This window comes from Gorilla gorilla, chromosome 2, assembly GCF_029281585.2.
Source record: "Gorilla gorilla gorilla isolate KB3781 chromosome 2, NHGRI_mGorGor1-v2.1_pri, whole genome shotgun sequence".
Lineage (NCBI taxonomy): Eukaryota > Metazoa > Chordata > Mammalia > Primates > Hominidae > Gorilla > Gorilla gorilla.
Genome location: NC_086017.1, coordinates 196,323,421 through 196,349,222, shown reverse-complemented (window position 1 = coordinate 196,349,222; position 25,802 = coordinate 196,323,421). Strand labels below are relative to the sequence as shown.

The window sequence follows — 25,802 nt, the reverse complement described above, 5'->3', positions numbered from 1 at the left end:
AATTTTAGCTCCAGAATGACTACTGGAATAAATCAGGAATCCCAAGAGGACCCACAGACCCTCTGAAGGAAGCAGACTGCTCCTGCAGGACACAGGAGACATCCCAAATACTGTGAGTGCCCAAACTGCAGAAATGGGAGAGGGAGATCCTCCATTCCAGAACACACACCCCCACTGGGGAAACTGGAGGTCTAGTTTGTGGGAGAAGATTCTGACCTTACCTGGAGATGAGTCAATTTAGAGAGCCATGTGAAATACATGGGTGGGGGAAGCAGCAGGAAAGGCCCTGGGAGCTTGCTGGGTCCCCAAGCAGGCCATTCCTGCCTAGCATCACAGAGATCCTTCGAGAGGGTGGCCAGAGGCATGGGGAAAACACCACAGGGAGACGAAAGTCTGCAGCTGAACTTTGTAACAATTTGAACCAGTCTAGAAGCCTCCTGGCCAGAACTTGGGGGAGGGTGGGAATCTGGAGTGCAGACTCCACAGGCAGGGGAAGAACTAAAGCCCTTATGCAGCTGGGAGGTGGGTAGCCTGGGGCAAGTTCTTAGCCCTGCTTGCCCATTGCCTGGAAACAGACTCAGTGCTGTTAGATGGGGAGTGAGACCGGCCGTTTGGATTGTGTGGGAGCTGGGTGAGGCCTGAGTCTGCCAGCTTTCCCCCACTTCCCTTACAACCTGCATGACTCGGCAGAGGCAGCCATAATCCTTTTAGGTACATGACTCCAGTGAAAGTTGAAAAGAGTGTCCTTTCCCCACTTTGTTTTTGTTTGCTTTGTCAAAGATCAGTTGGCTGTAAGTATTTGGGTTTATTTTGTGGGTTCACTCTTCTGTTCCATTGGTCTATGTGCCTATTTTTATACTAGTACCATGCTGTTTTGGTGACTATGGCCTTATAGTATAGTTTGAAATCAGGTAGTGTGATGCCTCCAGATTTGTTCTTTTTGCTTAGTCTTGCTTTGGCTATGCAGGCTCTTTTTTTGCTTCCATATGAATTTTAGAATTCTTTTTCTAATTCTGTGAAGAATGATGGTGGTATTTTGATGGGGGTTGCATTGAATTTGTAGATTGCTTTTGGCAGCGTGGTCATTTTCACAATATTGATTCTACCCATCCGTGAGCATGGGATGTGTTTCCATTTGTTAACATCATCTAAGGTTTCTTTCAGCAGTGTTTTGTTGTTTTCCTTGTAGAGATCTTTTGCTTCCTAAATAGTTTATTTTATTTTTTTGCAGCTATTTTAAAAGGGGATGAGTTATTGATTTGATTCTCTGCTTGGACACAGCTGGGATAATTGGTTAGCCACATGTAGGAGAATGAAATTGGATCCTCATCTCTCACCTTATACAAAAATAACTCAAGATGGATCAAGGACTTAAATATAAAACCTGAAACGATAAAAATTCTAGAAGACAACATTGGAAAAACCCTTCTAGACATTGGCTTAGGCAAGGATTTCATGACCAAGAACCCAAAAGCAAATGCAATAAAAACAAAGATAAATAGTTGGGAGTTAATTAAACTAAAGAGCTTTTGCACAGCAAAAGGAACAGTCAGCAGAGTAAACAGACAACCCACAGAGTGGGGGAAAATCTTCACCATCTATACATCTAACAAAGGACTAATACCCAGACTCTACAACGAACTCAAACATATCAACAAGAAAAAAAAATCCCATTAAAAAGTGGGCTAAGGACATGAATAGACAATTCTCAAAAGAATATATACAATTGGCCAACAAACATATGAAAAAATGCTCAACATCACTAATGATCAGGGAAATGCAAATCAAAACCACAATGCGATACCACCTTACTCCCGCAAGAATGGTCATAATCAAAAAATCAAAAAACAGTAGGTGTTGACGTGGATGCGATGAAAAGGAAACACTTGTACATTGCTGGTGGGAATGTAAACTAGTACAACTACTATGGAAAACAGTGTGGAGATTCCTTAAAGAGCTAAAAGTAGAACTACCATTTGATCCAGCAATCCTACTACTTGGTATCTATGCAGAGGAAAAAAGTCATACGAAAAAGATACTTGCACACACATTTACAGCAACACAATTTGCAATTGCAAAATTGTGGAACCAACCCAAATGCCCATCAATCAACGAGTGGATAAACAAACTGTGGTATTTTTATACGATGGAATACTACTCAGCCATAAAAAGGAATGAATTAACAGCATTCGCAGCAACCTGGATGAGATTGGAGACTATTATTCTAAGTAAAGTAACTCAGGAATGGAAAACCAAATATTGTACGTTCTCACTGATATGTGGGAGCTAAGCTATGAGGATGCAAAGGCATAAGAATGATACAATGGACTTTGGGGATTTGGGGGGGAAGGGTGGGAGTGGGGCAAGGGATAAAAGACTACAAATACAGTGCAGTATATACTGCTTGGGTGATGGGTGCACCAAAATCTCACAGATCACCACTAAAGAAGTTACTTATGTAACCAGACACCACCTGTACCCCAATAACCTATGGAAAAATAAAAATAAAAACAGAAAAAAGAAATATACTTATGAAAATATTACAAATATAAGTTCGTAATATAGTATAAGAAGATACAAAGGATAAATGAGATGAAAAGTTGGTTCTTTGAAAAGAGAAAAAAATTTATATACTGCTAGCTAAACTAATCAAAAAAGAGAGAAGTTTCAAATAAACACAATTAGAAATTATGAAGGTGACAGTACAGCTGATTCCACAAAAAGACAAAAGATGCTCAGAGACTACTGTGCACATCTCTACATGCACAAACTAGAATACCTAAAAAAAAAAAAATGGATAAATTCCTGTAAACATACAACCTCCCAAGATTGAATCAGGAAGAAATAGAAATCCTGAACAGACCAATACTGAGTTATGAGATTGAATCAGTAATAAAAAATTTTTTGACCAAAAAAAAACCCAAGACCAGATAGATTCACAGCAAAATTTTACCAGATGTGCAAAGAAGAGCTGGTACCAATCTTCCTGAAACTATTCCGAAAAATCAAGGAGGAAAGATTCCTCCCTAAATCATTCTATGAAAGCAGTACCACCTTGATACCAAAATCAGGCAAGGACACAAGAAGAAAAAAAAAACTGAAGGCCAATATAACTGATGAACATAAATGCTAAAATCATCAGCAAAATACTGTCAAACTAAATCCAATAGCACTTCAAAAAGATATTACGTCAATATTAGATGGGCTTTATTGCAGGGTTTCTAGGATGCTTCAGTAACTGTGATTCACCAGATAAACAGAATTAAAAAACAAAATCCATGATCACCTCAATAGATGCAGAAAAAGCATTTGGTAAAATCCAACATCCCTTCATGATAAAACCCCTCAACAAACTAGACATCAAAAAATACCTCAAAATAATAAAAGCTATATACAACAAAACCACAGCCAACATCATACTGAATGAGGAACAGGTGAAAACATTACTCCTGAAAACTGGAACAAGACAAGGATGCCCACTCTCACCACTCCTAGTCAACATAGTACTGGAAGTCCTAGCCAGAGCAATCAGGCAACAGAAAGAAATAAAAGGCATCCAAATTGGAAAAGAGGAAGTCAGATTTCCTCTGTTCATTGATAACATGGTCTTATACCTAGAAAATCCTAACGACTCTTCCAAAAGACTCTTACACTTGATAAATGACTTCAGTAAGTTTCAGGATACAAAATCAATGTACAAAAATCAGTAGCATTCTATACACCAATAACGTTCAAGCTGAGAACCAAATCAAAAACTCAGTCCCATTTACAATAGCCACAAAAAAATAAAATACCTAGGAATACATTTAACCAATGAGGTGAAAGATCTCTACAAGGGGTACTACAAAACACTGATGAAATAAATGATAGATGACACAGACAAATGGAAAAACATCCATGCTCATGGATTGAAAGAATCAATATTGTTAAAATGGACATACTGCCCAAAACAATATACAGATTCAATGCAATTCCTATCAAATTACCAATGTCATTTTTCATGGAATTAGAAAAAACAATCCTAAAATTAATATGGAAACAAAAAAGAGCTCAAATAGCCAAAGCAATCCTAAGAAAAAGAACAAAGCTGGGGGCAACACATTACCTGACTTCATATTATATTATAAGGCTATGGTAACCAAACCAGCATGGTACTGATACAAAAATAGACACATAGACCAGTGGAACAGAATAGAGAACCCAGAAATAAAACCGCATACCTACACCAACTGATCTTCAATAAAGTCAACAAAAATATGCAATGGGAAAGGATACGCTGTTCAATAAATGGTGCTGGGAAAATTGGAGAGCCATATGCAGAAGAATGAAGCTGGACCCCTGTCTTTCACCATATACAAAAATTAATTGAAGATGGATTAAAGACTTATATGTAAGATCTAAAATCATAAAAATTCCTGGATGAATACTTAGGAAATCTCTTTTGGACGTTGGCCTAGGCAAATAACTTTTGACTAAGACCTCAAATGCAACAAAAACAAAAATAGATGAATGGGACTTAATTAAGAGCTTCTGCACAGCAAAAGAAATAATCAGCAGAGTAAACAGACAACCTACAGAATGGGAGAAAATATTTGCAAACTGTGCATCCGACAAAGGACTAGTATCTGGAATCTATAAGGAACTCAAACAACTCAACAAGGAAAAACCAATTAACTCCATTAAAAAGTGGACATTGTCTTTTGGTTATATATACTTAAAAAATTTTTTTGAAGTACACATAGGACATATACATTTGCCAAAAGGAGACATACAAGTGGCCAATAAACATATGAAAAAATTCTCAACATCACTAATCATCAGAGAAATGTAAATCAAAACTGCAATGAGATATCTCACACCACTTAGAGTGACTATTATTAAAAAGTAAAACAACAACATGTTGGCAAGGATGCAGAGAAAAGGGAATGCTTATACACTGTTATTTGGAATGGAAATTAGTACAACCTTTATGGAAAAACAGTATGGAGATTTCTCAAAGAATTAAAAACAGAACTATCATTTGACCCAGCAATCCAACTACTGGGGATCCATCCAAAGGAAAATATATTATTATATCAAAAGATACCTGTACTCATATGTTTATCACAGCACTGTTAATGATAGCAAAGTCATGGAATCAACCTAAGGGTCTATCAATGGTTGATTAGATAAAGAAAACCATAGTATACTACACAGCCATAAAAAAGAATGAAATTACATCTTTCCTTAGGCCATTATCCTAAGTAAAATAACTCAGAAATGGAAAATCAAATACCGCATATTCTCACTTATAAGTGGGAGCTATTATGAAGGAATAATTGTCAGGGAAAAAAAGGGGGAGCTAAACAATGGGAACACATGGACATACAGAGGGAAGTAATAGACATAGGGACCTTCAAAAGGGCAAGGAGGTTGGGGTGAGGGTTGAAAAGTTACCAAGTGGTACAACGTTCACCGTTTGGGTGATAGGCACACCAAAAACCCAGACTTCACCATTATGCAATATATCTGTGTAACAAACTTGTACATGTACCCCCCGAATCTATAAAAATAATTTTAAATAATCTTAGTGTATTGTGAAGCTGAATCTAACAACATATAAAAAGCATAATATATCACTTTTGTCCTAGGAATATCAGATTGGTTGAACACTAGATTAATGAAATTCATCCCATTAAAAGATTAAAAAGAAAAATTATATGATTATGTCAAGATGTAGAAAAAGCATTCTATAACATTTGACATGCATTAAGAAGAAACATTCTTAGTAAATGAGGTACAGAAAGAAAATGCCTTAATCAGGCAAAAGGTATCCATTTTGAAAAATCTACAGGAAACAAACAAAATGGCAAATTGAAAGCTTTCCTTATGAGAAAGGAGCAAGACAAAGCTGACTGCTCTCACCATTTCTTTTGACATTGTATTCAAGGTTCTTGATAAACCAGTAAAGCTAGTAAAAGAAACAAAAGATATAAGGAATGAGAAAGAAGAAACAAAACTTCATTATTCAGAAGATACAATAATGTTTGTAGAAAAATCAAAATAATCTATTAAAAAATTGTTAGAATTAACAAGAAAATTTAGCAGTTTTGCTGGATATAAAATCAATATCCCAATATTAATTAGATTTTGATGTGCTGGAAATAATTAAAAAGTGAAATCACTACACTGTTTGTGCTTTGGTTTTTCAGAAACTGGGATAATAATGATACTAACCTTATGCTGTAAGTAGAAGAATATAGTATAGCTTTTAAGAATGTGGGGTTTGTAGTCAAATTGCCTAAGTTTAAATCCCTATTCTCCAGTTATTAGTCATATGTCTGAGGTAGTCACTTGTCTCAAAGCATTAACTTCCTTACCTGTAAAATGGGAATTGTTATGCTGCTTAACTTAGGTGTCATGAAAATGAAATGACACAGTATATGAAACTGCTTAGCACAGTGCTTGATGCATTTATCCAATAATTGTTCATTTCTGTTATTATCTAAAAAACTATCTCAATCTAAAGCTACAGGAATGATAGGCTTGAGACTTGGATTGAAATTGATCTTGTTTCTCTAGAATCAAAAGGAATTGAAAACACGAAACAGAACACTGGACTAGAGAGTGAAATATAATGAATTGGTGAGAAAAAAGCTTAACTCCTGGATTGATGCTAGATGAGGAACAGGTAGCAAAAAGGGAAAAAAAGATGAATAGGCTAGATATAAAATAATTAATTTTTAAAACTTGTACCAAGCTGAGTGTTTTCAAAGAATAGATAATGCTGTAGGAAAAAGCTTACTATGTATAATGTTATATGAAAACAGGAAAATATAAAAATGATTTTACGGTATGCTCTAAATCAGCTGTCCTCAACCTTTTTGGTACCAGGGACTGGTTTCATGGAAGACAGTTTTTCCATGGACAGGGGTAGTGGGTGGGGGTGCAGGCCTGGGAGGGTGGGGGGCAGGGATTGTTTTGGGATGAAACTGTTCCACCTCAGATCATCAGGCATTAGATTCTCATAAGGAGAGCACAGCCTAGATCCCTCACTTGTGCAGTTCACAATAGGGTTCACGCTCCTGTGAGAATCTAATGCCGCTACTGATCTGACAGAAGGCAGAGCTCAGGTTGTAATGCTCACTCACCCATGTGGAAAAAAACTAAGAACTCCTCAAAATATTAAATTATGGCTATATAGTGATATTTAGGGTGATCTTCATGTTCTTTTTAATTTTGGGTGGTTTTCAAATTTTCCATAATACATGTTATTTTTATAATCAGGAAAAGCAATAAATATTATTTTTATTGAAGATAAAAATCTATTACAAAAACATAATTCTAAGCTGCTTGATTAACATATAACTCATAAATATGTATACATGTTACCCTGATATTTTATATTGCGATGACTCATGCCCTTAACAAAGATATGGAGCTAAGTTGCTGTGAATAGGCTTGATTAACATATCACACATACAAAAATGAGAGGGGCTGACTCAATCTCAGAATAATGATCTTTGGAGGAGAATCCCTATTCCCCTTTTCTGAGATTTTTAATTTTTTTAAATATAGACTTACTACTTATTATATGGAAAGATAGATTTTAGAAAATTACAGAATTCCTGGTAAAGATTTGAGGATTTTCTCTCATAGCATTCTACATTCTCCAATATACTTGTTTTCAGCCAAGGATGAAGTGTAAGGGCCCAAAGAGGTCTGAGACTTTTTAAGAGTCATCAGGAACTCTAAAAAAAATTAAGAAATAAATAAAACAAATTAATTTTTTAAAGAGTATCAGGTAACTTACTGTTATATAACAATGCCCATGTATTTCTCAACTCTGTTTTCTCCTTGTCTTTGTGCCCTTAGGTGCTGATATTCGTGGCTTCAGTGCTCCTAGGACATTTGGCCTTACACTGGGACATGTAGTAGATGAAATACAGAGAAATGAGAAGCCCGTGGTGGCAGCAATCCAAGGCATGGCTTTCGGAGGGGGACTAGAGCTGGCCCTGGGCTGTCACTATAGGATTGCCCACGCAGAGGTAACAACCAAGGCTCTATATAGTGGCTGGTATGTGGGGCTTTTCTTTAGGGCAAACTCTAAATGTAGTCATAAGTATCAGCGGTGATTATTTTATTTTATTTATTTGTTTTTTTGAGATGGAGTCTCACTCTGTCTTCCAGGCTGGAGTGCACTGGTGTGATCTCGGCTCACTGCAACCTCCACCTCCCGAGTTCAAGCAATTCTCCTTCCTCAGCCTCCCAAGAAGCTGGGACTACAGGCATGCTACCATGCCCAGCAAATTTTTGTATTTTTAGTAGAGATGGGGTTTCAACATGGTGATGTTGGCCAGGCTGGTCTCAAACTCCTGACCTCAGGTGACCACCCACCTTGGCTTCCCAAAGTGCTGGGATAACAGGCATGAGCCACTGCACCCAGCCCAGAGGTGATAATTTTGAATGGTTAGCTTACTGGTTAACCACTTCAGCTGTTATGTGCCAGTACAGTGGTACTAATTGTTAAAATGTTCAAATACTTCACTTCCATTCTGGTAAGTAAACACCTGCTACTCTGAGCCCTAGTTTCCCTTGTTTCCCTTAACCTTAGCCCTAGGGCCTCTCTATGATCCATCAACTACAGGGGAACTCCTGAGTCAATAGAGAGCCCCGAGACTCTACCTCCAGTACTATGACCCATATCAGGTTTCACTGATGCAGTGCTCATGCAGTATGAGTATTAAATATGTTGGCTGTCACTTCTAAGTATACATTTAAATACTTCTTAGATAACTCAAAGATTTCTGTTTCATGGTCCCTTATAATTATCAGTACCTAATAAGACAAATTTCTATTGGAAAATAGCACAAAACTAGTAAATATGGGGAAATTTCTGGAAATAGGTTTAATTCAGGCTGTTAGACATGTCAGATGAGGTCTGTGATACCACTGTGTATCACAGTATATATAATGGTGGCATTTTTTAAATTAATATATTTTTCTGATGAAAATAATATTCATTCTACTAAACTAGAGAACATAAGAAAGTATACAGATGTAAACTAAAATCATCATAAACTCACAGTTCAGAAATAACCACTATTAACATTCTATTTCATTCTAGTCTTTTTTTGTATGTAATTTTTTCTTACAGATTCTTTTTCCTTTGAAAAATGTCCTTTAAAAAAAAGTACATTGGCCGGGCGTCGTGGCTCATGCCTGTAATCCCAGCACTTTGGGAGGCCGAGGCAGGCAGATCACAAAGTCAGGAGATCGAGACCATCCTGGCCAACATAATGAAACCCCGTCTCTACTAAAAATACAAAAATTAGCTGGGCATGCTGGCAGGCGCCTGTAGTCCCAGCTACTCGGGAGGCTGAGGCAGGAGAATCGCTTGAACCTGGGAGGTGGAGGTTGCAGTAAGCTGAGATCGTGCCACTGCACTCCAGCCTGGTGACAGAGCAGGTCTCCATCTCAAAACAAACAACAACAAAAAAAACCACATTTGGGCTTTTTTTGTATTTAGTTTATACTCTATTTTTATACTATAATATTTAACCCATAATTAAATATTCTTTATTCTGCCAATCTCTGTCTTTTAATTAGAGAACTTAATACACTAATATTTAATGTAATTACTGATAAGGAAGAACATCTGCCATTTTGCTATTTGTTTTCTATGCTTTTTGGTTTTTTTGTTCAATTCCTCCATTACTGCTTTCATTTGTGTTAAATGTAAAAGTATATACCCTTGTAACTTTCTTGCTGTTTCTTTTACTGTATATATTTTTAGTTATTTTCTTAATGGTGGTTAACTTGGTGATTACAATTAACATCTTAATTTATGACAATGTAGTTCAGATTAATACTGACTGAATTTTAATAATATACAAAAAATTTGCTCCTCCGTAGCCTCCATTACTTGCCCCTTTATGCTATTATTGTCACAAGTTATATCTTCATACATTATGTACCGCTTAACATAAATTTATCATTGTTGCTTTACATAGTGGTCCTAAATCAGATAAGAAAAAGAGGAATTACAAATGAAAAATACATTATTACAGTCTTTTATATTTACCCATGAAGTTACTCTTTATCAGTGTTCTTTATTTCTTCATGTGAATTCAAGTTACTGTCTAGTGCCTTTTCATTACAGCCTGAAGTATTTCTTATAGGGCAAATATACTAACAACAAAATCAGTTTTTCTTTATCTGGAAATGTGTTAATTTTGCCTTCATTTTCAAAAGATAGTTTTGTTGGATATAGAATTCTTGATTGACAGTTGTTTTCTTTTGGCACTTTGTGTATGTTAATTCATGCCTTCTGGCCTCTGTGGCTGAGGAGAAATCATGTTAATCTTCTTTTTTTTTTTATTTTTATTTTTTTATTGATCATTCTTGGGTGTTTCTCGCAGAGGGGGATTTGGCAGGGTCACAGGACAATAGTGGAGGGAAGGTCAGCAGATAAACAAGTGAACAAAGTTCTCTGGTTTTCCTAGGCAGAGGACTCTGCGGCCTTCTGCAGTGTTTGTGTCCCTGGGTACTTGAGATTAGGGAGTGGTGATGACTCTTAACGAGAATGCTGCCTTCAAGCATCTGTTTAACAAAGCACATCTTGCACCTCCTTTAATCCATTCAACCCTGAGTGGATACAGCACATGTTTCAGAGAGCACAGGGTTGGGGGTAAGGTCACAGATCAACAGGATCCCAAGGCAGAAGAATTTTTCTTAGTACAGAACAAAATGAAAAGTCTCCCATGTCTACCTCTTTCTACACAGACACGGGAACCATCCGATTTCTCAATCTTTTCCCCATCTTTCCCCCCTTTCTATTCCACAAAACCGCCATTGACATCATGGCCCGTTCTCAATGAGCTGTTGGGTACACCTCCCAGATGGGGTGGTGGCTGGGCAGAGGGGCTCCTCACTTCCCAGTAGGGGCGGCCGGGCAGAGGCGCCCCTCACCTCCCGGATGGGGCGGCTGGCCGGGCGGGGGGCTGACCCCCCCCCCCACCTCCCTCCTGGACGGGGCGGCTGGCCGGGCAGAGGGGCTCCTCACTTCCCAGTAGGGGCGGCCGGGCAGAGGCGCCCCTCACCTCCCGGACGGGGCAGCTGGCCAGGCGGGGGGCTGACCCCCCCACCTCCCTCCCGGATGGGGCGGCTGGCCGGGCGGGGGGCTGACCCCCCCACCTCCCTCCCGGACGGGGCGGCTGGCCGGGCGGGGGGCTGACCCCCCCACCTCCCTCCCGGGCGAGGTGGCTGCCAGGCGGAGATGCTCCTCACTTCCCAGACAGGGTGGCTGCTGGGTGGAGGGGCTCCTCACTTCTCAGATGGGGCGGCTGCCGGGCGGAGGGTCTCCTCACTTCTCAGACGGGGCGGCCGGGCAGAGACGCTCCTCACATCCCGGACGGGGCGGCAGGGCAGAGGTGCTCCCCACATCTCAGACGATGGGCGGCCGGGCAGAGACGCTCCTCACTTCCCAGATGTGATGGCGGCCGGGAACAGACGCTCCTCACTTTCCAGACTGGGCAGCCAGGCAGAGGGGCTCCTCACATCCCAGACGATGGGCGGCCAGGCGGAGATGCTCCTCACTTCCCAGACGAGGTGGTGGCGGGGCAGAGGCTGCAATCTCGGCACTTTGGGAGGCCAAGGCAGGCGGCTGGGAGGTGGAGGTTGTAGCAAGCCGAGATCACGCCACTGCACTCCAGCCTGGGCGCCACTGAGCACCCAGTTAATGAGACTCCGTCTGCAATCCCGGCACCTCGGGAGGCCGAGGCTGGCAGATCACTCGTGGTTAGGAGCTGGAGACCAGCCCGGCCGACACGGCGAAGCCCCGTCTCCACCAAAAAAATACGAAAACCAGTCAGGCATGGCGGCGCGCGCCTGCAATCGCAGGCACTCGGCAGGCTGAGGCAGGAGAATCAGGCAGGGAGGTTGCAGTGAGCTGAGATGGCAGCAGTACCGTCCAGCTTCGGCTCGGCATCAGAGGGAGACCGTGGAAAGAGAGGGAGAGGGAGACTGTGGGGAGAGGGAGAGGGAGAGGGAGAGCCATGTTAATCTTCTGGTAAATATTCTTTAAAGATATCATAGGCTGAGAACAGTGGCTCACGCCTGTAATCCCAGCACTTTGGGAGGCCAAGGCAGGCGGATCACCTGAGGTCAGGAGTTCAAGACCAGCCTGACCAACATGGAGAAACCCCGCCTCTACTAAAAATACAAAATTAGCTGGGCGTGGTAGCACATGCCTGTAATCCCAGCTACGTGGGGGGCTGAGGCAGGAGAATCACTTGAACCCAGGAGACGGAGGTTGCAGTGAGCCGAGATCGCACCATTGCACTCCAGCCTGGGCAACAAGAGCTAAACTCTGTCTCAAAAAAAAAAAAAAAATCATTATAAGTGGCGGCATAATATTCAATCATATAGCTATACCAGAATTTATTTAACCATTTCCCAGTGGTGTTTTAATTTTTATAAATGCTTACAAATAAATACACATATATGTCCTAAGTGCTCCTTTTCTGTGTCCCTCTTACCACAACCTGTACCCTGAGTGCAGATCTGAGTTACTAGCAATAAGTAAAGAGGTAGAGATGGGCAGTGATGGAAAGAATGGTGATTGTTAGGAAAACCTCATGTAAGACAGGCCTCACATATGTGAGGTATTTTGGAACTGCTAGAATCACGATCTGGGTAAATGGCAGTCCGCATTTAAGTACCCTCCTCTCACCCTTATACCTGTAAATGGCTAACAGATCCTTAGCCACTTTTAAATGGAATGGGCCAAGAAAGGCAATAAAATAAAGGACTCAAGCTCACCTTCTTGTCTGGACTGAGATTACTGTCTGACTTTTAAAAAAAAAAAAAAAACAGCCTTTTGGAGATGTAATTTAAATACCATACAATTCATTCATTTAAAGTGTGCAATTCAATGGTATATGAGTATATTCTCAGAGTTGTGCAACCATTATCACAGTAAATTTTAGAACATTTTATCACTCCAAAAAGAAACCTTGTATCCTGTAGCAGTAATCCTCCATCACCTTCTGCTCTCCTAAGCACCTACTAATCTACTTTCTGTCTCTATACATTTGCTTATTCTGGATATTTCATATAAACAGAATCATACAATATGTGGTCTCCTGTGACTGGCTTTTTTTGTTTAGCATGTTTTGCCTATTCTGGATATTTCATATAAACAGATCATATGATATGTGGTCTCCTGTGACTGGCTTTTTTTGTTTAGCATGTTTTCAATGTTCATCCACGTTGTAGATTCATGCCGTTCTTTATTGATTTTGCTGAATAATATTCCATTGTATGGATGTACTACCTTTCATTTATCCACTAATCATTGATGGACATTTGGGTTGCTTCTACTTTTTTGGCTTTTATGAACCATAGTGCCATGAAAATCTGTATACAGGATTTTTGTGGGCATATGTTTTCATTTCTCTTGGGTATATACCCAGGAATGGATTTGATGGGTCATATGGTAACTCTATGTTTAACATTTAAGAAGCTGCCAGATTGTTTTCCAAAGTGTCTACTCTGTTTTATATTCCCACTAGCAATGTATGAGGATTCTGTATTCTCCATATCCTCTCCAACACCTGTTATTGTCTGTCGTTTTTTAAATAGCCATCTTAGTGGGTGTAAAGTGTTACCTTGTGGTTTTGATTTGTATTCCTCTGATGGCTAATGATATTGAGCATCTTTTCAAGTGCTTACTGGCCATTTATATCTCTTCTTTGGAGATATGTCTATCCAGATCCTTTGCCCATTTTTAACAGGTTGCTTGTCTTTTATTATTGATTTGTAAAGTTCTTTATATATTCTAGATAGAAATCCTATATCAGATATATAATTTGTAAGATATATATATTCTCTCCCGTTCTGTGGATTGTCTTTTCACTTTCTTGTGTTTCCTGATTCTTGCAGGACTCCAGAAAGTTGTTTCCAGAGAATATAATTTTTGTTGGCTGAGACAGGTCATATTACAGTCAGAGAATAAATGTGTAAGAAGCTAAAAATGTGCTTCAACATGAAGAGTTAGGGACAGCACAGCTCTGTTTATGCTGTTAATTAAAGAAAAGGATGTGCACTAATTTGCCCTGTAGAAATCTTGCTGAATTCAGTGACACCATGCTTTTGAGAATACAGGAAATCCAGGGAAACGCTTGCCTTAACTCTGAACATACCATCTCATGCTAATGGCCTTTATGCCTTCAATCTTTGATAGGCTCAAGTTGGCTTACCAGAAGTTACTCTGGGACTTCTCCCTGGTGCAAGAGGAACCCAGCTTCTCCCCAGACTCACTGGAGTTCCTGCTGCACTTGACTTAATTACCTCAGGTCAGTATAGACCTTGGCAACAACTGTCTAGATTAGTGTGAAGAATTGGACTAGGATTTAGAAAAGTTCTGGCTTGACCACCTACTCCCTATGTAACCATAAAAGGATTCTTGAACTTCTTGGCCTCTCAATTTTCTGATCTGTAATATGGAGAACTACCTTTCTGAGCTTCTCAAACGTTATCATGAAGATCAAATGTGAGAGCCTTTTAAATGAAAGTGCATGCAAAGAGCGAATCAAATTTAGGATTTTATTTCAGTTCAAGTGACTATTCATCAACACTGGTGTTCACATAGAGTGCATTATATTCAGAACTAATTTAGAAATTGTAATATAGGCCGGGCGCAGTGGCTCATGCCTGTAATCCCAGCACTTTGGGAGGCCGAGATGGGCAGATCACTTGACGTCAGGAGTTGGAAACCAGCATGGTGAAACCCCATCTCTATTAAAATACAAAAAAATTACCTGGGCATGGTGGCAGGCACCTGTAATCCCAGCTACTCGGGAGACTGAGGCAGGAGAATCGCTTGAACCCAGGAAGCGGAGGTTGCGGTGAGCTGAGACTACGCCACTGCACTCCAGCCTGGGCAACAGAGTGAGACTCATCTAAAAAAAAATTGTAATATAAATGAGAAAACCATAATTTTCAAGGTATGTTTTCAAATTTTCATATGAAAATGACTAAATTTTTCACTGGCAAGTATTAAGATATCAGCTAGAAATGCAAGTTGTTCTTTTTATTTTCTTTTTTTTGAGACGGAGTTTCGCTCTTGTAGCCCAGGCTGGAGTGCAGTGGCATGATCTCGGCTCATGGCAACCTCCACCTCCCGGGTTCAAGTGATTCTCCTGCCTCAGCCTCCCAAGTAGCTGGGATTACAGGCATGTGCTACCATGCCCAGCTAATTTTATACTTTTAGTAGAGACGGGGTTTCTCCATGTTTGTCAGGCTGGTCTCAAACTCCCAACCTCAGGTGATCCACCTGCCTTGGCCTCCCAAAAGTGCTGGGATTACAGGTGTGAGCCACCACATCCGGCCAGCCCAGTGCTTTTTAAGTTGTTCTTTCTCAATAGAGAATGTGAACACTACAACACTAGACCACATTTAGAGACCCTGGATTTACTCTCTTTCTCTCTCTCTCTCTCTCTCCATATATATATATATACATATATATACATATATACACATATATATACATATATACACATATATATGTATATATATACATATATATATACGTATATATATATATATATATATATATATTTTTTTTTTTTTTTGAGACGGAGTCTCACTCTATCGCCAGGCTGGAATGTAGTGGAGTGATCTCTGCTTAGTGCAACCTCCGCCTCCTGGGTTCAAGTGATTCTCCTGCCTCAGGTTTACCATATATTTGTTTGTAAGACATTAAAGAGACTTACAGTTGAGATCAGTTTAGAAGAAAGAACATACACAACAATATACTTCAAACAGATATAACTAATAATAAGAATTTAGGTCAGTCATTTTACTTTTTTGTGCCTTATTTTCTTTATAAATGTACCTAGGAATAGTACCTACCATATGATGGTGTGGTGAAAATTGGATAAGTTAATACATACAATGTCCTTAGGACAGCCCTACACATGGTAATAACTCCATAATTGTTAGATATATATTATTATTATTTATTAATAATTTTTTTTTCGAGATGGAGTTTTGCTCTAGTTGCCCAGGCTGGAGTGCAATGGTGCGATCTCAACTCACCACAACCTCCGCCTCCCAGGTTCAAGCAATTCTCCTGCCTCAGCCTCCCAAGTAGCTGGGATTACAGGCATGCACCTCCACACCTGGCTAATTTTTGTATTTTTAGTAGAGACAGGGTTTCTCCATGTTGGTCAGGCTTGTCTCGAACTCCTGACCTCAGGTGATCTGCCTGCCTTGGCCTCCCAAAGTGCTGGGATTACAGGTGTGAGCCACTGGGCCTGACCTATTTTTTTTTTTTTTTTTTTTTTGAGATGGAGTTTCACTCTTGTTGCCCAGACGGGGATGCAATGGTGCGATCTCAGCTCACCGCAACCTCTGCCTCCTGAGTTCAAGCAATTCTCCTGCCTCAGCCTCCCAAGTAGCTGGGATTACAGGCATGCACCACCACGCCCAGCTAATTTTGTATTTTTAGTAGAGTCAGGGTTTCTCCATGTTGGTCAGGCTGGTCTCGAACTACCGACCTGAGGTGATCCGCCTGCCTCGGCCCCCCAAAGTGCTGGGATTATAGGCGTAAGCTGCTGCGCCCAGCCAGGTATATATTATTATACCCAAAGATCTGTCTTTTTTAGTAAAAGAGGAAAATTGAAGAAAAATGAGATGAAGATCTTGGTATTAGACTATATGCTGAAGAACAGGCAACAAAAAGAGCACAAGCTTTAGAATCAAATACCTGGCTTTGAATCCCAGCTCTACCACATATAAATAATATGCCTTGTGCAACTTAATTTTTATTTATTCATCCAGCAATTATTAATTTTCTCTCATATGCTGGGCCCTTTTCTAGGCATTAGGCCTATAGCAGTGAACTGAACCAACAAAAATTTCTGCCTTCATGGAGATTGTATGAAGAACAGAACAATAATCACAACAATAATCATCATTGTCATATTTCATCAATTCAAAAATGTCCTTTTCCCCACAGCTTTCAAAGTGAGATGACTCTCAGATTCACTGTAAGTCATGGTTTAATTTACAGTTTTTTTTTTCCTAGTTTCTGTGTCAGGAATTTGGGAGCAGCTTACTTGGGATATAGCTCAGGGTTTCTCATGAGATTGGAGTCAAGACACTGTGACTAGGGCTGTAGTCATCTGGAGGATCTACTTTCTTTCTTTCTTTCTTTCTTTTTTTTTGGAGATGGAGTTTCACTCTTGTCACCCAGGCTGGAGTGCAGTGGCACAATCTTGGCTCACTGTAACTTCCATCTCCTGGGTTCAAGTGATTCTCCTGCCTCAGCGTCCTGAGTAACTGGGATTACAGAAATGCGCCACCATGCCCGGCTAATTTTTGTATTATTAGTAGAGACAGGGTTTCACCATGTTGGCCAGGCTGGTCTTGAACTCCTGACCTCAGGTGATCCACCTGCCTCAGCTTCCCAAAGTGCTGGGATTACAGGCGTAAGCCACTGCGCCCGGCCTGGAGGATCTACTTTCAAGATGACCCAGTCACATTGATGACTAGATGGTGCTGACCTTGGCAGGAGGCTTCCTTTCCTATGTACGGGGACCTCACCATAGAGCTTCCTGAGTATTCACACAGTGTGACAGCTCGCTTCCTCCAGAAAGACACCACAGTGTCTTTTATGACCTACCGTTAGAGTCACATGCCATCTTTTCTAAACTCTCCTATTGGCTATGCAGGTCTTCTCTATTCAGTATGGGAGGAAGCTTGAATACCAAGTGGTTAGACTTGCTGGGGGTCACTTTGGAGACTAGCCACCACAACTGTATGCACACACATATGCCTACCTATTATATAATTTAGATAGATAGATAGATATAGTCAGGTGGAGATAAGTGCTAAGAAAACACAAAACAGAAAGGGAGAGATATAAAATGTTAGGAATGGGAGGTGAATTAATATTTCAGGTAGGGTAGCTAGAAAAGGTTGCTCTACAAAATGACATCTGAGTAAAGACCTGAAGAAGATAAGGAAGCTTGTTATGCCAATATCTGGAGGAAGAAATCCCACATAGAGAAAATAGCAAGTACAAAGACCTGAGGCAGGGACATGCTTGGAATGTTCAAAGAACAGCAAGAAGGTCAATGTAACTGGAATGAAATGAGTCAGGGGAAAAGTAGTAGAGGATGAAGCCATATCTTTTTGGGCTTGGAAGGTTATAGAAAGAACTTTGGCTTTTCTTGTGAATGAGGAAGAAAGGCATTGGAGTGTTTCAAGCAGAGGAGTAACATGCTGTCACTTAGGTTTTTCAAACAATCACTCTGGCTGTTGAAAATATACTAATTGGAGACAAGGACAAAAACAGGAAGACTGAGGGCTGCTATCATAATCCAAGGGAGAGATGATGGGGGCTTGGATCTGAGTAGTGGCAATGTAAACCATAAGATATGGTCAGATTCTGGAGATATTTTGAAAGTAGAGCCAACAGGATTTTGTGACAGAGCAGATACGAGATGTGAGAGAAAGAGGAGAGTCAAGGATGATCTAAGGGCTGGAGTGAGTAGCTGGAAGGATGGTGCCATCACTAAGACTGGGATTTCTGCTGATAGAGCAGGTTTTATGGAAGTATCACAAGAGCTTCATTTGGGACATGTTAAGTTTGAGAGGCCCGTTACACATCCAAGTGGAGATGTCAAATAGACAATTGGATAGACAGGCCTGGGGTTTAGGAGAGAGAGGTCTTCTGAACTCCTCTAAGCCTCTGTTTTCTCATCAGTAAACAACCACATGGTTGTTTTAAGGAAAAATGAAATAACATGACATGTTTCTGATATAGTGCCTGTTAAACAGACCACATTTCATAAACGGTATCTGGCCCCCAAAGATGTCCACATCCTAATTCCCAGAACCTGTGAATATATTATGTTACATTCAAAAGAACCTTTGTACGTGTGATTACATTAAAGATCTTGAGAGGGAGATTACCCTGGACTATCTAGCTCAGCCCATTTTATCACAGGGGTCCTTATAAGAGGGAAGCAGGAGGTCAGAGAAGAGAGAAGACACTATGTGCTGGCTTTGAAGATGGCGGGAGAGGTCACAAGCCAAGTAATGTAAGCAGCTTCTAGAAGCTGGAAAAGACAAGGAAAACATTCTTTCTTACAGCATCCAGAAGGAGCACCTTCTGCTGACCTGTTTTAGACTTTTGACATCTTAAACTATAAGGTAGTAAATGTGTGTTTTAAGCCTCTAAATTTGTGGTAATTTGTTACAGCAGTAATACACTACTAATACAAAAGCTATTAGTAATCACGATATTCAGAATCCTGCTTTGGTTTGGAAAATATTTTTTTCTTTCTTTTTTTTTTTTTTTTTTTTTTTTTTTTTTGGTGACAGGGTCTCATTCTGTCTCCCAGACTGGAGTACAGTGGCACGATCTCAGCTCACCACAACCTCCACCTCCCGGGTTCAAGTGATTCTCATGCTTCAGCCTCTCCAGTAGCTGGGATTACAGGCACGTGCCACCACACCCGGCTAATTTTTTGTATTTTTAGTAGAGACAAGGTTTCACCATGTTGACCAGGCTGGTCTCAAACCGCCAACCTCAAGTGAGCCACCCGCCTCGGCCTCCCAAAGTGCTGGGATTACAGGTGTAAGCCACTGCGCCCGGCCGAAATTTTTTTTTTCTAAGAAAGGGTGTTAAAGAAAAAGATCAGTTAAATTGTGAAAGTTGAAGATTCCCTACTGATGTGAATGAGGAAAAAAAGTGCCAACTTTGTAGGCACTGTTCCCATAGGAAATTAATAAGTAAATAGATTTAGGTGGCTAACCCTTTCTGATCTTCTGAAATCCATAAGACAGGTAATTCTGGAAAGTAGAGTGATTACAATAGCAACCTTCTCCACAATTTCCTTAGAATGCCGTCTGAAAATGAACGAATCTTTAGCAGTAACCACAAAGGATATGCCTGATCATATTGCAGTTCGTTCACTGATGTTCTCTGTCCAATCAACTGACAGGACTACAGTGTCCTGCTCCTCTTTCTGTTTTATTTTCTAGGTGCTATCCCCTTTGTTCACAGAAAAGCATAGAAAGCTCTGCTGTATTCTCATAAAGCTTGGCCCCAGCCCTGATGAGTTTCTCTATACTCATTCACAGGACAGGCTTTGAGCTCTAGACTTTGGTGGGATACCTCTTACTACCCAGAATACTGTGGGGGGAAAGAGGAATTGGGAGTAGCATCTTTATCCTGCCTGCCTTTTAGCTGTAGGTCCAGGTGGGTTTTCACTATACATTTTTTAGTACTAGCACCTCAAGGCTCTCAGGCAGAAATAATTAATATCAGCAAATATTGTTCTATGACCAAAAGAAAGACACACAAAAATTCTTAAAACTAAAACAACGGCAACCCTAAAACCTATGAAAATATTTTATGACTTAAAAAAAAAGAAACATAAACATCAGTCTGCTGAAACATTAAAGAAAACAAAAAATTTTAGAAAACTCACATTATTCTAAACTAGAAAAGAAAATATTTTGTTAAATAAGAACACCGTATTTAAAATCAAAACCTTAGCCATAATAATTTCTTTTTGAAGCAATAAAAAGATGTGGTAGGATAGATTACAGAATCAACAACATAGAGGATAAAAAGAGACACATCTAAAGAATTCAGAAGAATTTAACAAAAAGATAAATGAAATGTAAATGAAGACAGCAGACATGGAAGATACATAACAGAGGTCTCTGCTTTGAATAATACGTGCTCCCAAAGCACAAGGCAAAAAAAAATGAAAGCAATAACCAAAAGAAAAAATAGAAGAAATTCTTCAGACATTAAATAGCATCAGAGATTGTACTTTAACAAGCATGCCATTTTCCTGGAAAAACTGATGAGGAGATAATTCTTTGATGTGTCTTGGTAAAGATTTTAAACTTCCAGAAAATAGAATCCTGCAAGCTTCCCCAGGATAAAAACAAATAAAACGAAAGGTTACTTTCAAAGGAACTAAAATTATACCAGCCACAAGTAAATGCTGTGGAATATTCACATGCTAGGATGCTATGTAATATTTATGAAGAATGATGATCTAAATCTCAGGGTTCTTAAAGTGTGGTCCAGGGACTCTCGGGTGTGGCCTAAGACCTTTACAGAGTCCTTGAGATCAGATCTATTTTCATAATAATAAGACATTACTTGCCTTTCTCACAAATGTGTAGTGGAATTTTCCAGAGACTGTAATATGCCTTGTGATATCACAACAGATTGAATGCAGAAACAATAGGAGAATGAGAATGCAGCTGTCTTCTGTTAAATCAGACAGTAAATAAATTTGCAAAAATATGAAACAATTGCACTCTTCTCCCTAATTTTTAAATTTTTTATATAATTATTTTGCATAAAAACATTATGCTAACATGCAGTGAGTTTATTATTTTAAAATGAACTAATAAAGAAACATTTTTAAAGCTTGCAGTGATTTTTCTTTTTTTATTTTTATTTTTCTGAGATGGTATCTCCCACTGTCACCCAGGCTGGAGTGCAGTGGCACGATCTCGGCTCACTGCAGCCTCCGCCTCCCAGGTTCAAGTAGTTATCCTGCTTCAGCCTCCCAAGTAGCTGGGACCACAGGCTCGTGGCACACCCAGCCAATTTTTGTATTTTTAGTAGAAACGGGGCGGGGGGCACCATGTTGGCCAGGCTGGTCTCAAACTCCTGACCTCAGGTGATCCTCCTGCCTTGGCCTCCCAAAGTGCTGGGATTACAGGTGTGAGCCACCACATCCGGCCTTGTGATTTCTACACCCAGACAAAAGCTTGCAGTTTTAATTTCTAATACAGTAAATATTGATATATATAACCTACATAAACGCAAGTTTTTTGGAGTTCTCCATAATTTTTAAGAGTGCAAAGGGGTCCTAAGACCCGTTTGAGAACTGCTAGTAGAAATCCGTATAGAAACCATGATATAAAATTGTGTGTACATTAGCCAAATTAGAAAATAATGTGAGGCGGGCCGGGTACGGTGGCTCACGCCTGTAATCCCAGCACTTTCAGAGTCCAAGGCAGGTGGATCACCTAAGGTCAGGAATTTGATACCAGCCTGGTCAACATGGTGAAACCTCATCTCCACTAAAAATACAAAAAAGTAGCCGGGGGTGGTGGCATGAGCCTGTAGTACCAACTACTCGAGAGACTGAGGCAGGAGAATCGCTTGAACCCAGGAAGCAGAGGTTGCAGTGAGCTGAGATTGCGCCACTGCACTCCAGCCTGGGTGACAGTGAGACTCCATCTCAAAAAAAAAAAAAGAAAAAAGAAAAAAAAATATCGTGAGGCTATGTGCATTAAAAATGGATTTTTCCTTTAAATGGGGGGATGATTTTATAAATCTGTAGTGTATAAAAGGAGAGTTACACCAGAAATATGACATTTATTTCCTTCGATAAATCAAGTTAGATAGTTTTAATTTATAATGGTATAATAAGTACAGTTTAAAGAATGTGAACTATTTTAAGTATGTAATGTCAAATTCATAAAAGGATGCTTAGGATCCAACATACTACAGGATTCAAAGCACATGAGACAATTTATTGTGCAAAAGACAAAATAGGAAGCAAAGAAGCCTAAAATATAGGAGGAAATCATAATAGTGTAAAATGAGTCTGTAAATTTGAGGGTTTACAGAAACTTAAAGTATATGGGGGAATATTGAATAATTTTGTTGCCCTATTTGCAGTATTGCCTGAAACCAAGATTATTGGAAGAAATCAGGAAAACTGGCTTTGACAAAAAGAAATAAAATGAACTAGGATTGACCTTTTCCCAAAGCACTGCTTAAAGAAACATCACTATTTTTAACATGCAGAAAAGAGGTAAAAACAGTAAGAATATGATGGGGTTTTGAGTTGCATAGAAAAGGTCACAGTGAATTAGAAGAAAGCTAACATTAGAATTATACACCTGTCTTTTTAAGTAGTCTGCACAATTTTAGGAAAACTTGAATATGACATTTGGAAAGAGTTCCATGTGGAAAAAAATTGTAAAGGTTAGAAAAGAAGCTATCAAGAAAATTGGAAAAAATTGAGATTACTCAGGTTGGAGAAGAGAACTCTCAACCTCAGTTCCCTTAGGGCACACAGGGTTCTTATTAGAGCCCATTGGACAGTGGTTGTCATCTACACTTACGATGTCATAAGAAAAAACAATTTTAAATTACAGCCTAAGAATCTGGATTGGATATACAGAGCCATGTCTTTAGATCCTTAGTTCTTTGAAACAGGATAAAAGTCCAGCTATGCATCATTGAACAACAGATATATTCTGAGAAATCATTAGGTGAGTTTGTTGTTATGTGACCATCATGGTTTACTTACACAAACCTAGATGGTATAGCCTATTACACACCTAGGCTATATGGTATGGCCTCTTGTTCCTAGGCTACAAACCTGTGCAGCATGTTACTGTACTGAATACTGTAGGCAATTGTAACACAATGGAAAGTGTTTATGTATCTAAACACATCTAAACATAGAAAAGGTACAGTAAAAATATGATATCATAATCATATGGGACCACCATCATATATGTGTTGTTGACAGAAATGTTATTATATGGCATATGACTGTACTTGGAATCCCATTGACTCTGTTAGAATAGTAGTGGTACTCTTCCAATTTTGTGAAATCCAAGCCGGAAGAAGTCATTACAGCTAGAGAAATTTTTAGTCTATATGGGAGTAGCTCACATTCTTCCTGCTTAGTTGACCTCAAAATCCTTTTATAATAATATCCAGGTTTCCATGTCCCATTTTGTGTTTGCTTGGTTCCCTTAACCTGGGTAGGCTGATTCACTCTGTCCTTACCGAAGTGATTTTATACACAGGATACTTATGTACAGAAACCACTTATGTACCTCTTACCCTACTCCTTACTCCAGAAGGAGATCTGAAAGCCTGTTTTCAGAGATACTTCCAGAAAACTGCCCAAATACTGCTTTTCAAAGAGAGACCTACCAAAAAAAAAAATCACTGAACTTTCTATCCAATCAAGAAAACTCATTTGTAGTTCTCTGAAGCAATAATAAGAACCAGGAATGGAGGGTTTGTCTCCGATGGCATCCACCAGCACTGTAAGTGCAGTGAAGACTGTGGGACTGTTGCCACCAAGATGGATTTGATGATTGCTTTTCAGAAGGCAAGATGGTACTGGCAAGAAAGCAAGCGATATGTCACTGTCTTCTTCCTTCTGACCCTGGGGTAGGGGATGCTGATGTCCCCTACCTCTTACCTCAGAATATGCAGATCAAATTGCATATTTACAACTGGTGAAGAACTGTCAAGGCAAATTTAGGAACGGTGCAAACCCTCATCAAACTTCTATATCCCCTATTGCTGACATTGTGTACTGGAGGATGCCAATGGCATGATTGGACGCTAAGTATACCAGCACCACCACTGCCAGACACTAGATATTGGCACCTGTGAAATGAGATTTAACCTGTCGCTGCTGCTTAGTGTCACTAACTCCAAGCTAAAAACCCTCAACAGAGCACTCAGTTCACTAACTGGGGTCATGGCCACACTCCAGCTGCCACAGTCAAATTGTCAATTGTCTAATCATCTGTGTGCTTTTCAGCTTCTGTAGTAGAAGGCAGGGCTTCAAAGCTCACACAATAGCAATTCCACAAACTAAGGGAGGAGTTGAGATGCTGGGTAGCCAAAAACTGGCAGAAGTCCATCCCATTTGTCCTAGGTAATTTTAATTATACCTTATAGAATGTCAACTTAATTTTTTTCTCATTGAGTTAACTATATTTATGTCTGGGGACTATCTTTTTTTTTAATTTTCTCTCTCTCTCTCTTTTTCTTTGTTTTTGTTTTTGGAGATGGAGTCTAGCTCTGTTGCCCAGGCTGCAGTGCAGTGGTGTGATCTCAGCCCACTGTAATCTCCACCTCCTGGGTTCAAGCGATTCTCCTGCCTCAGCCTCCTGAGTAGCTGGGATTACAGGTGCCCACTACCATGCCCAGTTAATTTTTGTATTTGTAGTAGAGACAGGGTTTCACCATGTTGGCCAGGCTGGTCTCGAACTCCTGACCTCAGGTGATCCACCCGCCTTGGCCTCCCAAAGTGCTGGGATTACAGGCATGAGCCACCGTGCCCGGTCCTTTTTTTTTTTTTTTTTTAACCATCCACAGCCAATGGTGTGTGCTAGGGATAAGGTAGATACTATATATTACTTTGCTGCTGCTGCTACTTCTATTATTATTATCAAAAACTAAACATCTCACATTTGTATAGAGATCTGTAGTTCATAAAGTACTTCTATAGAGATTTATAGAATATAAAGAGAATCTATTATTCTCACTTAATACTCAGAATTACTGAGATAAGCATAATCATTGCCATTTGCCAATGAGGAAATTGTGGTCCTGGTGCAGTTCTTCATGGTCACACAAATAGTGGAAACTAGAGCTGGAGCTTGAATCCAAGTTTCCTGGTTACCTCAGTGGTGATCTTTCTACTCTTTCAGTGAGTGTGGTTCTTACTTATTTTATTCAATAATAGATATTTATATCCAGACAGACAGCCTTTCCTACTAGAGAGAGTAATGCTTTTGCTTTAATCTTACATCGTTCTTTGATTTTTTGTTGTTGTTGTTGTTTATTTCAGGAAGACGTATTTTAGCAGATGAAGCACTCAAGCTGGGCATTCTAGATAAAGTTGTAAACTCAGACCCGGTTGAAGAAGCAATCAGATTTGCTCAGAGAGTTTCAGGTAAGAAGATAATAATAAAAATAGCCAAAGACTGTAAACAGGATACATGTT

General features: G+C 39.7%; 1 protein-coding gene across 4 annotated transcripts in view; it reads left to right on the top strand.

Moving 5' to 3' along the window:
• The window catches only part of EHHADH (enoyl-CoA hydratase and 3-hydroxyacyl CoA dehydrogenase), a 97,240-nt gene that overhangs the window by 39,741 nt on the left and 31,697 nt on the right, over nt 1–25,802 (top strand). For all 4 annotated transcript variants that reach the window (XM_063704441.1, XM_063704442.1, XM_019024714.4 and 1 more), the window contains 3 exons: nt 7,855–8,027; nt 14,225–14,336; nt 25,647–25,751. In XM_063704441.1, the coding sequence (XP_063560511.1) occupies nt 7,855–8,027; nt 14,225–14,336; nt 25,647–25,751 (390 nt within the window). The remainder of the gene's footprint in view (nt 1–7,854; nt 8,028–14,224; nt 14,337–25,646; nt 25,752–25,802) is intronic.